Genomic DNA, 17,844 nt, shown 5'->3' with positions numbered 1-17,844 from the left:
GAGGAAAAATAAGTGTTTGCTGAATAAACTGACTTTGCCAAGGGGGTGGTGCTTCCAGCAGAGGCTGCAGCCTGGGGAACGTGCCTGGCAGACGTCCAGCCACGGACCAAGGCCCCGCTCACGGTATCCAGACCGCCCTGCCTGCACCTCTTCCCCTGTGCTTGTCACTCTGTGTATGGAAATCTGTTTCCGACTGTCTGTTTTTCTCCCCAATTTGAAACTCCTGGGAGACAAGTCTGTGTTCTGGTTATTGTAGCAATGGTATTTCTTAATGAATAAGCAAGTCTTCTAATGATGGCGCTACTAAACACCAATCACTCCCTCACTTTGCAGCCCTCCTGGTTGACTTCATGTCATTTCAAAGGTGATGCCTTCAGCTGTGGGCTCTCTCCAACCAGCTCCCAGAGGGTAAACCCTCTGTCTCCTCTCTCTGTGCCTTTTCATGGGCCACCAGGTACTGATCTACACTCTCCAAGGGCCATCCCGAGACCATTGAATGAAATGAGTGCACGATCTGCAGTAGGTCATTACTGACTAACGGGTTTTTATTCCTTCCTCGGTTGCCAGGATGATGCAGTAGTGACTGCCTGCTGCAAAAGGCTTTCATCTGCTAAATGACTCCCAGCATGTCTGCTGAAAATCCTGAGCCATCAGGAACACCACTTCCTCACCCTTCCACAACTTTCCACCACAACACGCAGACCTTCTCCTCGAAGGAAGAAGATACTAAGGGAGATGAGCAGAGTTTAACGGAAGGACTTTTACTTCCTGAAGAGGATGAGACTCCAGAGAAAGAACAGTACCTGGAGGAGGAGAGAAATTACCTGAAAGGAAATGAGTATCAGGATTATCCGTATGAACAGGATTATCGGGGCCATAAGGATCTGCCGAAGAAAGAGCTCCTGGAAGGGAAAATGTTTCTGTATGAGAAGTTTCTGGAAGCAGGTGAGTATCTGGAGAGGACATCCCGTAGATCGTGGTTCTAGCTCATCACAAGGCCTGGGGAAAAAAAGAACAGGCTTGAGTTACAGCCAAAGAGCAAATGATCAGTCCTACTCACCATGCCGACAGCCTCATGAATCTTTTTTTTTTTTTTTTTACTTATCAATAGTTACTTTATTTTTTTTTAATTTTATTTTATTTTTAAACTTTACATAATTGTATTAGTTTTGCCAAATATCAAAATGAATCCACCACAGGTATACATGTGTTCCCCATCCTGAACCCTCCTCCCTCCTCCCTCCTCCCTCCCCAAACCATCCCTCAGGGTCGTCCCAGTGCACTAGCCCCAAGCATCCAGTATCGTGCATTGAACCTGGACTGGCAACTCGTTTCATACATGATATTTTACATGTTTCAATGCCATTCTCCCAAATCTTCCCACCCTCTCCCTCTCCCACAGAGTCCATAAGACTGTTCTATACATCAGTGTCTCTTTTGCTGTCTCGTACACAGGGTTATTGTTACCATCTTTCTAAATTCCATATATATGCGTTAGTATACTGTATTGGTGTTTTTCCTTCTATTTTTGACCAACCTACTCACGACTTCAATAGCTGTGCCCCCAAGCCCTGAGCCTACCAAGCAGACAGGGAGACCTGATGATCCAACGGGAAGCCTCTGTTCATAAAAAACAAAACCAAACAGAACACACCCCCTAATTTGTATCTTCTCCTTTCCTTGTTGCACAAGTACTACATGTGCATGGTGGACATTTGAGAAACTGTATACAAGTAAAAAGAAAAAAGCAAAAGCAAAAATCAGTCTTATTCAGGGTCTTCTCCGGTGGTCCACTGGCTAAGATTCCACACCTCCACTGCAGGGGCCATGGGTTCAATGCCTGGTTGGAGAACTAAGAGGCCACACGCTGTGTAGCCAAAAAAAAAATTTTTTTTTAATTTCTGAAAAATTCACTCCCATCCAGAGACGATAATCACTTTCGCACCTTGACTATGTCCTCCCCAGACACTGTATAGTGCTTGTAACCTGCCTTTAAGGCATATTTATTTCTATATCATGTGCTGTGCTGTGCTTAATCGCTCAGTCGTGTTCGCTTTGTGACCCTATGGATGTAGCCCCCCAGGCTCCTCTGTCCACAGGGATTCTCCAGACAAAAATACTGGAGTGGGTTGCCATGCCCTCCTACAGGGGATCTTCCCAGCTGCGGGATTGAACCCAGGTCTCCTGCATTGCAGGCAGATTCTTTACCATCTGAGCCACCAGGGAAGCCCAAGAATACTGGAGTGGGTAGCCTATCCCTTCTCCAGGGGATTCCCGACCTAGGAATCAAACTGGGGTCTCCTGCATTGCAAGTGGATTCTTTACCAGTTGAGCTACCAGGGAAGCCCCTTCTGTATCATAATTACATATATATATGACATATTTATAGGAGTATCATTTCACACTTTCAATTTTCTACACATTGTTTTAATGGCTACATCACACTGTATTATATTTTAAACCGTAATTTTTTTTGGCCCCACTGTACGACTTGTAGGATCTTAGTTCCCTGACCAGGGGCTGAACCCACACCCCTGGCAGTGAAAGCACCGAATCCTGACCACTGGACTGCCAGGAACTTCCCCAAACCATAATATTTTTAATTGGTTTCCTATTATTAATCATTTATTGCTTCTGTTTTCTGTTACCTTTTAAAATAGCATGTTGATAAATATCCTTATAGCTAAATTTTATTAATAAGCTCTACTTATTTTCTAGAACACATTTCCATAATGTGTTACCAAGTCAACAAAAACTAGGATGGTTCCCTGGGTGCCCTTTCAGACCCTGGAAGGCATCATCTTACCCTGCTGGTGGGTATTTAACTTTGGAGTGATTTCTGTTATCCTAAGGCTCACATTTTTCCCATACTGCTTCTGCAGTTGGCAACTTTTCCTTAAGTTGGGTTTTGTCGTTTGGCAGTGGTCTCCTTGTGCTATTGCTCCAAGTGGGTAACATGCATTTATTCACAGGCCACACAGTGTCTTCCCTTGATGTTATGACTGCATGGCCATATCCAACCAGAAACAGAAAGTTAAACATCCAGGTCATCTGCATCACCTTAATGCTGACCTAGAAATAGAACTATTTTCTGGAACAAGCAACTATCTCAGGCAGCTTGAATCTTTAAATCCCAATCTGACTGCGCACAACCCACATCCTAAAAGCTGGGTGGGTTCGGCAGCCACACAGGTATTTCACCTTTACATCCTATTCATCAAATCATGACAGATGTCTCACCCTATCAATACGTCGTACTGCCCTCAGCAGTTTAGTTAGTACCTTGGAGAGGTCGTTCCTCTCGCTGGGAAATTCTCTCTTCTGTGTGTCTGCACCACTGAGCTCCCTCTCAGGATCCTGACAGCCCTGTTCTTCAAGTACCAAGGGTAATTCTAATACTGAAAAACAGCATTCAAGCCATTTGTTTTGCACAGTATGAATCAAGCATTCTTCACGTGTCCCCACTACGTGTCGGACCTTCGCAAATATATTACCCACCAGAGTAGGACAAATAGAATGCTGTCAAATGAATGGAACTGTGTATAAAGCAAAAGCTTTGAAAATAAATGCCCTGCTAGCAAATATTGGCGAGGCACTGAAAAAAAAAAAAAAACTGTAGGAGAATACTAAAATGCCTTTAAAGGCACATGCAAGCATGTCTTAGTCTATGAAAACTCAGGGTACCAAGCCAGACTGTACAAAACAGATTAAGTTAAAACGGTTTACAAGAGGATCTTTAATTTTCAAAAGACTTTACATCAAGATTTCTTTATGTAGAATTTCTCCCCAATACCTTAAAGATGTAACTGTTTATCCTTTCTTTTGAACCTCAGTTCAAAAACAAGAGTGCTTTCCTGACTCATAACAGATGTTCAGTAAATGCAAATTGGATCAAGTTCAATTTCATTCATTTCACAAAGCCAGGTGTGTACATAGACACACACATACACAAACACATTTTTTCCTTGTTTTTTTTGTTTTGTTTTCATTTTGATTTTTAATTTTTATGGTGGAGTATAGTTGATTTACAATGTTGTGTTAATTTCAGGTATACTGCAAAGTGAATCAGTTATACATACACGTATGTCTACTCTTTTTTAGATTCTTTTCCATATAGGCCGTTACAGAGTTTTGAGTTCACTGTGCTATCCAGTAGGTCCTTATTAATTAACTATTTTATATATAGTAGTTTGTATACATCAATCCCAATCACTCATATTTATTTTTAAAACAGTATTGTGAATTAATCAGTGTCTATAAAATGAACCCACAATGACAAATAGGCTTCCATATCACAGGCTAATGGATGGATTATTAGAGGTTAGTGGTGAAGCACTGTCATGACATGGATTGTGATACCTCATCTAGCCTCAGAAGGAGAGAGTGCCGTGATCTACTAGTGATGTCTGCCGCAGCATCAGGAGAGGAGGAAGGAGCCTGATGCCAATTATGGATTTGGTGGCAGATGTGAACCTGTCACAAAGCGCACTTTTTTCTTCCTCTCTCAAGAGCTTGACTGCATAGGTGTGAACACCAGTTCTCTCCCATTTATCTTGCATGGGTTTGGGCAAGTCACTTAACTGCTCTTAGTTTTCTTAGCTGTAAATTAGGTATACACTGAAAGTTGCTCAGTCATGTCCAACTCTTTGTGAACCCAAGGATTATAGCCCGCCAGGCTCCTCTGTCCATGGAATTCTCCAGGCAAGAATACTGGAGTAGGTAGCCTATCCCTTCTCCAGGGGATATTCCCAACCCAGGTCTACCACACTGTAGGTGAATTCTTTACCATCTGAGCTACCAGGAAAGCCCAAGAACACTGCAGTGGGTAGCCTATCCCTTCTCCAGGGGATCTTCGTGACCCAGGGATTCAACCAGGGTCTCCTGCATTGCAGGCAGATTCTTTACCAGCTGAGCTACCAGGAAGGCCCGTAGGGATAACACTAGACCTACCTTATGTGAAGATTAAAGGGGTTAAATTATGTAAAGCATTATGAGCTATGCCAGGTATATAGCATTTTAAGCATATAACCTATGTAAGTATTAGGTATTATTATTATAATATAGTATCATTCCCCTTTACCACTGACTTGTGACGGGTAGGTAACATCCCCTGGCCACATTGCTCTCTTTTGTAAAATGGACATAACAGAAAGACAAGAGAAGATGCAATGAACTAGGGTGTGGGAGGGATCTATGCCCCCACCCAACTACTCTGCAGGCAGGTCAATTTCACAGACTTCGATTGCCCTGGACCAATCAGTGTAGTGTCAGACCAATGACCCCCATCCCCTCTCTTCTTTAAAGGGATGATTTTCTCCATGGTTTGTGAGAAAATCCAATAAAATTGGATGATATCAATGCAGCATCAACTGTTACTGAATAATCAATGGTCACGTGTGACAGATCTCCCCGGATTTGAACTGGGAGGTTCCAAATCATTGTTGTGAAGCATGGGTGTGAACCCGGGGGTGTCAGAGTTAGAAGATCCAGCACAAGGGTGGGCCTTGGACCTTGGGCATGTGGATTACCTGTTCCAGGTTTCACTTTTGCCGTGTGAAGAAATACCCTGTGACTGTGGCAATGTTCTTTCATTTTCATTCTGAAAATGCTTTGAAAGCACTCCCACACCACACAATTGCCCGGTGCAAAAAGGCATGTCTGATCTCACAAGGTGCAGGAAGGTTCTAGAAGGAAGAAATACAATCTGCATTTCTGACGTGCTGTCATAGAACAGGAAACCACCGCACAACGTGGTCCCTTTTGTTCATTTAGAACCTAAGATCTTCCTATGATATGCTCCTCTGTCCCTGGGATTCTCCAGGCAAGAATACTGGAGTGGGTTGCCATGCCCTCCTCCAGGGGATCTTCCCGACCTTGGGATGGACCCTGAGTCTCTCACATCTCCTGCGTCGGCGGGCGGGTTGTTTACCACTAGCGCCACCTGGGAAGACCTTCCTAAAGATGAACTCTGCTCTGTGGCAAATGATGCTGTAGAGATGTCACAGTATACTGATTCATAATGTTTCTACTTAATGACATTTTGAGACACACAATCCACAGGATTTGATTTTCTTGCCTCTTGCTAGCTCTTCTTTGGCGGCTCTGAATGCTCTTTGACTTAAAAGCTATAATTTGGTTGCTGTTTCCAGGTGAGAGTTGGCATCCCAGGGACCATATCTAAATGGGGAACCTAGCAATTCTGTGTATTTAAAAAGAAAGGCTTGCGATACACTGATAAGGCAGAGACAGGGGAGACAGACAACTTGTCAAGCAGCAAAGTTCACAAATAAGCCAGAGCTTCCCAATCAGGGTGCCTTGAGTCGGCCACTACTGGGGAGAGATGCTGGGTCCCCAGTTCCCCCAGCCTCCACACTGCTCCCATACAAACAGCATCATCTTCTACAGCTGTCTTGTCCTGAAGGTTAGGAATAGAGTCCAGCGACATAGGGTGTATAGTGTTCATTTCAGTCTCTGTTTCCGTCAGGTCTTCAGTCACTCTTTACCACCCTCCTCCCTTTACAAATGAGGATCCTGGCGTCTGAGAGAGGGTATGTGACTTCTTCAAGGTCATGGAAAATAACTAAGAGTCAGGAGACGCTCCCAGGCCTTCTCTTTCTCTTCTAATCGCTTCTCTTTTTCTCCTTCCTTCCCTCCTTTCGTCCTTTGTTTCTGCTTTTTAATAAATTATATGCATATTTTAATTCGAGAGGAGTAACATAAAATGAAGCAAAATCTACTTCTGTTCCTTTTCTCATGGGAAACGTGAAAAGTAGGAAGACACTAACCTACCAACATCCGAATATAAATAAGGCTGATTCACATTTCAGCAATTTTTATTCTGTCCCTCCTGCTCTCATCTTTTGCTTGCTGGTGGTGGTGGTCCTTGTTTTGTCTTGATTTTACCATTTCAAATACGCTGTATATACAAGCTTGTATTTTACTTTTGTTACTTAGTCCTGTGACCTTCACCTCTGCCCATATTGCTTAGTGTTTGTAGCCATCATTTTATTTTTTAGTATGGATTTATTATTGTTATTTATTTTGGCTGTGTCAGGTCTCGATTGTGTCATGCAGGATCTTCCACTGTGGCAGGCAGTCTTCTCTAGTTATGCGGGCGGGATGGGATCTTAGCCCCCCGACCAGGGATCAAACTCACACCCCCTGCACTAGAAGGGGGGCTCTTAACCACTGGCCCACCAGGGAAGTCCCTGTAGACATCATTTTAATAGCCAAGTAATATTCCTCAGTAATAGTCTATCTCATGGGTGAACTATGGATAAGTGTTGAACATTTAAGTTTCTCATTCAAGTTTTCTGATTCTGATTTCTTTACACTTCCACTGGGCCATCCTCTATTACTAGAACTGATGCTCTATTTTATCCCAATTGTACCTGAAATTCTTGATGTCATATCATTTAAACCCACTAGTCAGGTGATTAAATGACACAAATAGAACTTGTAAAATTAAATATCATTTTTAAAAATATTTATGTCCTCTGAACCTCAGCCCTCTTTCCTGTATGGAAAAAAATATCCTTCATCCTGTGACAGAGGAAGGACTCTATGATAACCCGAAAGATTAACAAAGCAAACTTGAATGTCCCAAATCCACAATTTCATGAAAATTACCTTCTTGAGTTCTAATTTTATAAAATTTTTAACCTCATAATTTCTAAAGGAAACGATTAAGAAAGAGAACACCATTAAAAAAAAAAAAGCAAAAATAGAAAAATTCTGTAAATCAGGGCTTCTCCACCTCAAACCCAGCATCACATAACTAATGACAGGTTTTTTAACAGAAAGAAAGTTTCCTTTTTTTCCCTAACATTGTCTTTCTTTTATTTTTTCCAACAGACTTCAAGGCTCATTCTTCACAAACCCTGCCTGGTCTTAGAGCAAGGTAAAAGTTTTTTGGTGTTTTTGGGGTTTTTTCTGATAAATCAGGGTGAAAATTCATGCTGAGGGCTGATGCTTCGTAGCCTTTGCAGTCCCAAAGACTGGGAGCAGGGGTGAGAGTGGGTAGGGGTGCAGGGAGCAGGACCTCCGAGAAGGAGGGGTTCCGGGGCGGTCTCCTAGAAGTCACACACAAAGGATCGCCCAAGATTATTCCCCTTTGCCATTCAAGCCACTCACAAGCTGAGAGAGGAGCCCCGGGATCCAGAGCCTTGGGCACCCAGAACTATGGAAAGAGCAGGGGCCAGCTGAGTCTAGAAAGGCGGTTAGTGTGGGGAAAGACGGCCAAGGGCCCTGGGCATCATTCGTAGTGAAGAGGTGTGTGAACGCCGCAAGGAAGTTGCCATCCTCCTTGCTCAGGCATATTCCAAGCTCCAAATGATCGTGCAGTGAGTATTCGTGGAACTCCTGCCACAGGGCTTGACCCACGCTAGATGGTCACTGCGAGAGCCGTGGACAGAAGCCTCTGTGTGCTCCACTCTGTAGACACCCCTGTGGGGCAGGGGACACGCGAGCTCTGGTTCACAGTCTTCATCCCCTACATCCGCCCCAAAGGATGACTAGGGGAAGGTGGTCACTGACCTCCAGAGGGGAAGTGGGTGGACACTAGATACAAAGAAAGCGCGAGGCTGGCTGGGTTACACTGAGAAGCAGGAATGAAACCTGCTCTACTGTGCAGGGCAGACATAGGCCATAACTTGAGGACCCGGGGCTCCGTACAGGGGCACCCCCTCCACCTGGTGAGGTCAGCTCCCCACTCCCACCTTCCACCAGCCCCTCTGTATCATGCTTCGTGCTTTCAGAGGCTCAGCATCTGCCAGGACCACCCCACTACGCCAATCCACAGAGGGAGTGCTTTCCGGAATCCCCTCCACTTCAGTCACTGACACTCACAGAAGCAAGCAACGTGATGCTGAAGGGGCCTGACGATGAAGTGACTGGTCAGGCTGTGATGGAGAACAGGGACCCAGAGCCAGGCTGCCTGGGCGTGGATCTCAGCTGCTCCACCCAGCCAGCTGTGTGCTGCGGGGCAGCCGCTTCATCTTCTGCCTTGGTGTTCCCATCTGTAAAATGGGGACAGGAAGAGTTTCTGCTTCCCCGGGGCTGTGTGTATTTGTGTGTGTGCGCACACACTCAGTTGTGTCCGAATCTTTGTGACCTCACAGATGCAGCATGCCAGGGATCCTCTGTCCAAGGGATTTCCTAGGCAAGAATACTGGAGTGGGTCGCCATTTCCTCCTCCAGGGGATCTTCCTGACCCAGAGATGGAACCTGAGTCTCCTAGGTCTACCTGCACTGGCAGGCAGATTCTTTACCATTGTGCAACCCGGGGTGGGGCTGTGGTGAGGATTAAACAAGTACTTCAACATTCAGAAAACTAAGATCATCACATCCGGTCCCATCACTTCATGGCAAATAGATGGGGAAACAGTGGATGACTTTATTCTTCTGGGCTCAAAATCACTGCAGATGGTGATTGCAGCCATGAAATTAAAAGATGCTTACTCCTTGGAAGGAAAGTTATGACCAACCTAGACAGCATATTGAAAAGAAGAGACATTACTTTGCCAACAAAGGTCTGTCTAGTCAAGGCCATGGTTTTTCCAATGGTCATGTATGGATGTGAGAGTTGGACTATAAAGAAAGCTGAGTGCCAAAGAATTAATGCTTCTGAACTGTGATGTTGGACAGGAAATCCAACCAGTCCATCCTAAAGGAGATCAGTCCTGAATATTCATTGGAAGGACTGATTCTGAAGCTGAAACTCCAGTACTTTGGCCACCTGATGCGAAGAGCTGACTCATTGGAAAAGACCCTGATGCTGGGAAAGATTGAGGGCAGGAGGAGAAGGGGACGACAGAGGATGAGATGGCTGGATGGCATCACCAACTCAATGGACATGGGTTTGGGGGGACTCTAGGAGTCGGTAATGGACAGGGAGGCCTGGCGTGCTGTAGTTCATGGGGTCACAAAGAGTTGGACATGACTGAGCGACTGAACTGAACTGAACTCATGGGGGTGCAGTGGAGCCGTGGTTACCACCCAGGGTATGTGCAGTAAGGGTCAATGTTAGCCTTCATTCTGCTCCCCAAGAGCCACCACGTAGAAAACTTAACATGTATAGAACAAGGAGCAGGATTCCTGATCAGCTTTGTTCCCAGCACAAGCACCTGTCCAGTCTTTCAGCTGTACTGCTGCTGAGTGTGCTCCTGTTCCCAGGCCCAGCAGGGAGCCCCAGGCCTCCCCTGGGTCTGCCCCCAGGCAGCTCAGTTTGGCTCCCCAGGGTCCAAGGCTGAGCCTGGGGTGCTCAGAGAGGCCCTGGATTTTCCTCACCCAAGGCTGCTGAGAGACCGAAATCTCCACAAACCCCTTTGGGCCCAGGGAGGTGGCACAAATCTGCCCGTAATGCCCACAGACGCTGAAGGGAGAACAGCGTTCCCATGGGGACTTCCCTGCATCGGGCACCCTGAGCCCCACAGGGAACCAGCTCATCTCATGAAGGGCCACTGAACTTCTTACTTTGCCTCTAAAAACAACACTGCCTCTAAGAGCCAACGCTGCCCACTCTCATTTTGTCCTCACCTATAGAGATCTGGTGTTGGGAGGAAGTATGATTATCTAAAAGGTGTGGAACACTGGGGTATGGGCGTCTTTTTGAATTATGGCTTTCACCATTTGGTTACCATGTGGGAAGCTGCCCTGTAACACAAGGAGCCCAGCCTGGCACTCTGTAACTGTCTAGCGGGAGGGGTTGGGTGGGGTGGGGGGGAGTTCAAGAGGGAGGCGATATATATATATTTCTGGCTGAGTCATGATGTTGGATGGCAGAAACCAACACAGAATAGTAAAGCAATTATCCTCCAATTAAAAAAAAAAATGGTGTGGAAACCAAGGCATGGAAAAGTCAAGGGGCTTACCCAAGGTTACTTCACTCTACTCAAAAGAGCCAAGACGCCAACTCAGACCAGCCGACCCCAAAGTCTACTTTCTTTCTACCGTCCATAGTCACTGCCCCCCTTATCAGCTGGGCATTTCTCTCATGCCTGTCTCTGCCAATGGGGCCAGTTGACATGACATGACTTCAGGGTCAAAAGCCCCTCTCATCCCTCTGACGTGGTTTCTTGTCTACTCAGCAGAGATTCCTGAGGAAGGGTATGGTGCAGGGCAGGGTGCTGGGGCCCCTTTTCGATCCCGAGCTCCCTGGCAGCAGGGTCTGCGCCTCACACGCGAGGGCCTGTCCTCGGGCCCTGAAAAACCTTCCCTGAAAATGGTGTGTGCAGTGGGTGGACTGGCAGGCACACACCCCAGTGCTTGACTTGAAGCACTGCTCTGGTCTGCATGAGGCAGCTGTGAGGTGGGAAGGGCGACTGGAATGAGCAGGGTGGTGAGCCTGCAGGGGCAGAGAATGTTCTGGAAGGTTGGACTGTCTATTACAGAAGCCTGGCCTGCTGGCCTTTGAAGGCGTCTGCAGACCCTTTCACTCTAAGTGAAGCAGCAGCTGGCACCCAGAATGGCCCACAGGGCTATTTTCCATTCCCCTGTGATGGTCCTGGAATGGGTGGAACCCTGCGCAGGCCAGGGAGCAGCCATTGCCACCCCAACCTCCCCGCAGGCAGCAGCCGTGGGGCTTCTAACCCGGCCCCTGCCTGGAGGTGGACTGTCTGTGGCTGGCATCCCTCAGGTAACCACCTTCTTCACTGTCCCTTCTCCCATCCCCTGAATCTGCCAGCAGCAGGCCTCTTCTCGAGGACACGGTGCCATCTACATCATTTGTGAAGCACGAGGGAGAGTTTCTGCCCTCCCAGGACCAGAGTACACAGACGGAGTGGATTTATGAAAGCAAGATGGGTAAGGGACCCCGCACCCCACATCCACCTCGAGGCCAGGCTCCGGGGGTGCTGGGGAGATGTGGCCTCGAGGGTGTCCCGTGGAGGTGGAACATCGAGGCTGGAGCATCACCCGTCAGATTGATGATGCATACTGCTTCCTGGGCCATCCTGTCCCTGTGACCCCCCGCTTCCCTTCATCCTAGACCCCCCTCAGAGAAAGAGCATCAGCAGAGTGCTAAGACAAACACCTTCTCCCATCTCCCCCTCTTCATTAGTTTTCCTGTTCTCGTTCCACATGAACACAGGCCCTATTTCCCGCGGGGACACAGGCCATTTCCTTCCCAGATTACAGGCCGATTCCCCGGGGACAGAGCCCATCTCTAAATAATCACGTGGTGAGAGGACTGGGACCCACCCCAGAACCTCCATCCGAGCGTGCGGTCAAAGCCAGCCCTGGTTCAGAACGAGCCAAGACTATCCATAGCAGGAATTTGTGTGGCCACAATTAGGAGACACTCAAGAGACAGCACGACTGAAGCGACTTAGCAGCAGCAGCAGCAGCAGCAAGGGACAGTTTGGCAAGATTGCACTGAGGATCTTAATCCTCAGCCCAGTTAAGCCCAAAGGCCCTTTGCCCTAGGATCCTGGGAACGCAACCCTGAACGGCATCTTCTCTCGCCATGATTAATAATTTAAACCCAGCCTTAGTGAGATTGATCCATCACAGATTCACACATTAGTTTCACATCTGTAGTCATGGCAGCAGTGAATTAGATTCCTGACCGGCACCTCACTTCCCTGCCCCCATCCGTGCCTGCTCGATTTTGTAGTTCAAATGTGGCTTAAATGAAATTAGGAGCCAGAAACCCTATGAGGGAGAAGGGGCAGCGGAGGCAAGCCCACAGGAGCCAGGAGTTCCAGGGTGCTGGCTGCCAGCACACGATGGGGAGGATTTTACAGGCTAAGTCGGTGCATGTGGGGTTTGTGTCAGGGTTTGCGCTCTGATGGAGCCCTGAAAACTGGAACCATTTCAGAGTCAGTAAGCGTGATGGCTGGGAAAAAAAATCTGAGCACTTATCTAAATATTCATAAGCAGGATTCTGGAAGTCATTTACTGGGTAATCGCCTGTAAAGTGCCAATGCTAAGCTTGAAAGGAGGTGGGATAGGAAAAGGAGACAGAGGGAGGCTGAGGTGGGGGAGGGGGGGCACCAGAGCCTGTTTACTCCACGGGGCACCTTCCTTCAGAGGGAGGCCCTCTGGAAATCAATGTTTCATTTGCCATATTCATTCACGATCCTTTTGGTCTCCAGGCTTAATTATAGAGCCAGTTATGTCTGGATCTAATTTAGGTTTTAAGTGCTCTGTGCATTTGGACTGTAGGGGTATGTTTTCCAGCCAAGTCTCTTTCCACTACTGAGTTCCTTTGTGATGACACCGCATGACGTGTGGGATCTTAGTTTCCCCAACCAGGGATGGAACTGGGGTGCCCCCTGCAGTGAAGTGTGGCATCTTAACCACTGGACCACAAGGAAGTCCCCAACATGTGTTTAGTGTTTAGCACAAGTCTGGCCACCCACAGCAATACCTACTGATCAGATCCTGTGATGCTGGTGGCCTGGACCGACAGTGTGGAGTGTTGAGCCTCTAAGCCAGGGTCAAGGTCACACCCCAGGCTCCTACAGAGACATGAAGGGTGGTGGCTACAGCCGAGATTGGAACACAAAGAAAAGTCAGCAATTTCCTAAAATTTATGAAGGTTTTTCTTTTCCCTTCTGCCCATGGTTTACAATCAATCTTTTGGAGGGTGTTAAAATAATAACTGGACAGATTTTACTGGCAATAGCTACGTGATTGTGTCTGGCCAGGGGAATGGAGCAAACAGGCTCATTAAGAGACTTCTCTGAAAGAGTGAAGAGTGAAAAGGAAGCGATGGGGAGTGGGGTGCAAGGGGAACCCCAGAAGTATGGAGCTCCAAACAGGAGGTCAAATCTAGTTAGGAGAAGGTGGAGGAGAGTGACACAGGGAAGATGCTCCGTGTGTGATGGGGACGTACCCCCGCCATGAAGAAAAGCCAGTCCCCCTGCAGCTGGAGGACAGGATACTAAGGGTTCCTGAGCATGGCAGATGCAAAAAAAAAATCTGATTGGCCCAGGGCAAAAGCCGCCCATCCACTAGTTGGAGAAACACAATTGAGGCTAAAGCAACTCAAAGTGCTGGTTTTGTCGGGGGCAGAGGATCCCCAGGGGTGAGCGGAGGTGAGTGTTGGTGGTGATGGTGCTCAGGGTCCAGGACTGGGCATCCCCAGCACCCGCTACCTGTAAAGATGCAGATTCCCAGGCTTTCCTAACAATCCCTGCCTGCATCCTTAACTACATCCCCAGAGGATACTCAGCACAAGAGTGCTGGAGAACCAGCGAAGCTCTAAGGCAGAATGGATTTCATGGATGATAGATTCCCACTTTTAAAGCCTCTTTTTATTATGGGACTATTCACCCCATACTCTCCATGGAGTTGAAACTCACCATTCAAAAAACTAAGGTCATGGCATCCAGTCCCATCATTTCATAGCAAATAGATGGTGAGACAATGGAAATAGTGACAGACTTTATTTTCTTGGGCTCCAAAATCACTGCAGACAGTGACTACAGCCTGAAATTAAAAGACACTTGCTCCTTGGAAGGAAAGCTGTGACAAACCTAGACAGCATATTAAAAAGCAGAGACATCATTTTTCCAACATAGGTCTGTATAGTCAAAGCTATGGTTTTTCCAGTAGTCACGTACGGATGTGAGATTTGGACCATAAAGAAGGCTGAGCACTGAAGAATTGATGCTTTCAAATTGTGGTGTTGGAGAAGACTCTTGAGAGTCCCCTGGACAGCAAGAAGATCAAACCAGTCAATCCTATAGGAAACCAACCCTGAATATTCATGGGAAGGACTGATGCTGAAGCTGAAGCTCCAATCCTTTGGCCAACTCATGAGAAGAGCTGACTCATTGGAAAAAACTTTGATGCTGGGAAAGACTCAAAAAGGAGAAGGGGGCAGCAGAGGATGAGACAGTTGGATGGCATCACTGACTCAGTGGACATGAATCTGAGAAACCTCTGGGAGATAGTGGAGGGCAGAGGAGCCTGGCAATGCTACAGTCCCAGGGTCACAGAATCAGACAGGACTTAGTGACTGAACAACAAATTCAACCCCAGACACCAGAGACAGCATTTTACATGGACTCTATAAACAGCACTTTGAAACAAACATGGAGGTATAACACCCAGATAAATAAATCCTTGAAACCTATTACTACAGAGAGTGGCAGGTCTGACACGGAAGAAATGCTAAAGGCACCAGAAATGCCTCATGGCTTGGGTGATGAAGCAGGCTGGAGGAGGACCAGAACGACTATTTATGGCCCCAGGCGTCTACACCGCCAAGCACAGAGCAGGGTCATAAACAAAGTATACCAGAAATTCTAACACAGAGCATTATATCCCCGCTGGTAGAAATCCTCAAAACTTGGTGCCCCCGGTACACACACACACAATAAACACCTATAAATATTTGTTACATGCTTGTGAAACTGCTATTGAGTCCTCACCAGACTCCCGATCATGATGATGAGAGGGTGCACCCTTCCCTCAAGAGATGGTCTTGGTAGGCAAGAAGCTGTATGCAGACGTTCGTACACATGGAAAACAGCTATGATCAACCTGGGCCAAATATCGAGAGCAAAATGACCAGGAGGAGCCAGCACAGGATCGTTAAGAACCGATCAAGTACTTCCCTGGTGGTCCAGTGCTTAATAATCTGCCTGCCAATGCAGGGGACACAGGTTCCATCCCTGGTCCGGGAAGACCCAACATGCTGAGGGGCAATGAAGTCCATGAGCCACAGCTACTGAAGCCTGCCCGCCTAGAGCCTGTGCTCTGCAACAAGAGAAGCCACCGCCATGAGCAGCCCACATGCGGCCACGAAGTGCGGCCCACACCAGCCGAGACTAGAGCAAAGCCCGTGTAGCGACAACGACACCGTGCGGCCATAAATAAACAAATACTTTAAGAAAAAAGAACAGATCGAGTGATGCTGGCTCTTACGTCACTTTTTGACAAGGTCATTAAATCAGGAGCTGTGGTAAAGCAGGAAGCCTGAGTTCCAAAACATGTTTCATTTTCAGAGCCTTCCTGATGTTCCTATGGACAAGGTAGACAGACACGAGGTGGGAGCACCATGATCAGAACGGCATGAGCGCTGTGGAATAAGCATCCAAAGAGTCTGTTTAAGGATCGAGTCCGTCCGTTTTCCAGTCGGGGGCCACGGGGCTCCGTCCAGCACAATATTTTATCATAGACTCAGATACAGATGTAGGAGGAATACTGATATCTGTACACGACTGGAAGCGGTTGAGTCATGATGATCATGTGATCAGATTCTGAAAGATCTTGACAGCCAGAAACACTGGATCAGGACTGGCTAAATAAAATAGAATGCTCCTTTAGATTAGACCCTGCTTGTAGGCCCACAAATACAGGAAGGAGAAGGACAAGGCGGGGGAGCCCTGTCTGCTCTAGATTTACTCAACCACAGGCTCCATAAGTCAACAGGATGACTGATGTGACGGCCAGAAGGTTGATATAAGCAGAAACAACTACAAGGGTATGTAGAGGGAGATGAGTCCTGCTCCAGCCTGCACAAGAGCAGCCCAGGGCGCTGCTCACTAGGAGCATTCCACCCTCCATGGGGGCCAGAAGTGGACCAGCTGGGACTCAGAGGAGAAGCTGGTCTGAGGCCGGCCTGGGGGTAACATCGCCACAGAGAACTGCTGAAGCAAACGAGGCTGTTAAGTCTGGAAGACACGTGAGTCTGAGACAGAATAAGTGCCTTCGAATATCTGATGAGCTGCCACACAAAACGAGAAAACGAGACCTGGCCTACCCACCTGCACAGAAGGGCTAGAACAAGGCAGCTTGAGGAAAACTGGTTAAGAAAACGAAATGGGTCCCGACAGCCGGAGCCATGCGCGGTAGAATGCATGTTCTTAGTAGTGAGAGAACTACTTCCCTGGCGGCTCAGACGGTAAAGCGTCTGCCTACAATGCGGGAGACCCGGGTTCGATCCCTGGGTCGGAAAGATCCTCTGGAGAAGGAAATGGCAACCCACTCCAGCACTCTTGGAGAATCCCCTGGACGGAGGAGCCTGGTGGGCTACAGTCCATGGTGTCGCAGAGAGCGGGACACAACTGAACGATTTCACTTTCACTTTTCAGTAGTCAGAGAGCTCTCTGTCTATGGAGGGCTCAGTCTTAGCTGACAGGCTGGCAGCATGGATCCTGCCCTCGTCAGGGAGGCTTTGCCTCCATAGACAAGATCCATGTCCACAGAAAGGGCTCAAATCCTAATGCTCCCATGAGCAGGGAAGCAGAGGTGGGTGCAGCTTACCTTGGCTTTCCTATCATGGGCCTGCTCCTCCCTATTAGGAATGGAATGGTGTGTGTGGTGTGTGTGTGTGTGTGTGTGTGTGTGTGTGTGTGTGTGTGGGTGTGTGGGTATGTGTGTGAGAGAGAGCAGGGATCACAAAATTCTAGAAAACATTGGCTCAAATGGTAATGAATCTGCCTGCAATGCGGGAGACCAGAGTTTGATCCCTGAGTCAGGAAGATCCTCTGGAGAAGGGAATGGCAATCCGCTCCAGTAGTCTTGCCTGGGAAATCCCATGGACAGAGGAACCTAGCAGGCTACAGTTCATGGGGTTGCGGTCAGATATGACCAAGCAACTAACACTTTCACTTTCAACCAAGAACTTTAAGAAAGTTCTCAAAAACTACAGTAGCCTCTCGTGACATAACTCATCTGTACTAACCAGGCCCCAGGGCCTCCCCATTGGCCCTCATTCTGCTCCTCTCTGGGAGCTCTTGACCACAGAACACCAGAGACACGCACTTCCTACAGCAACAGATGCACCCCATTATAAGCCTACACGGCCTGGAAGCCACTTGGCTCTGTGGTTCCTATAGAAGGAGAAATATCCCTCAGGTCTCCCCAGCCATCCCCTCTGTCCTGGGGACC

General features: G+C 47.6%; 1 protein-coding gene across 3 annotated transcripts in view; it reads left to right on the top strand.

The window, feature by feature from the left end:
- ERICH6B (glutamate rich 6B) overlaps positions 1 to 17,844 on the top strand; it is a 77,753-nt gene that overhangs the window by 23,180 nt on the left and 36,729 nt on the right. For 2 of the 3 annotated variants that reach the window (XM_061434552.1, XM_061434551.1), the window contains 3 exons: positions 568 to 945; positions 7,855 to 7,900; positions 11,684 to 11,802. In XM_061434552.1, the coding sequence (XP_061290536.1) occupies positions 615 to 945; positions 7,855 to 7,900; positions 11,684 to 11,802 (496 nt within the window). In that variant the 5' untranslated portion in view covers positions 568 to 614. The remainder of the gene's footprint in view (positions 1 to 567; positions 946 to 7,854; positions 7,901 to 11,683; positions 11,803 to 17,844) is intronic. The other variant, XM_061434553.1, reaches the window with a different exon arrangement.

This window comes from Bos javanicus, chromosome 12 (genome assembly GCF_032452875.1).
Source record: "Bos javanicus breed banteng chromosome 12, ARS-OSU_banteng_1.0, whole genome shotgun sequence".
Lineage (NCBI taxonomy): Eukaryota > Metazoa > Chordata > Mammalia > Artiodactyla > Bovidae > Bos > Bos javanicus.
This window is presented reverse-complemented; position numbering and strand designations above follow the sequence as displayed.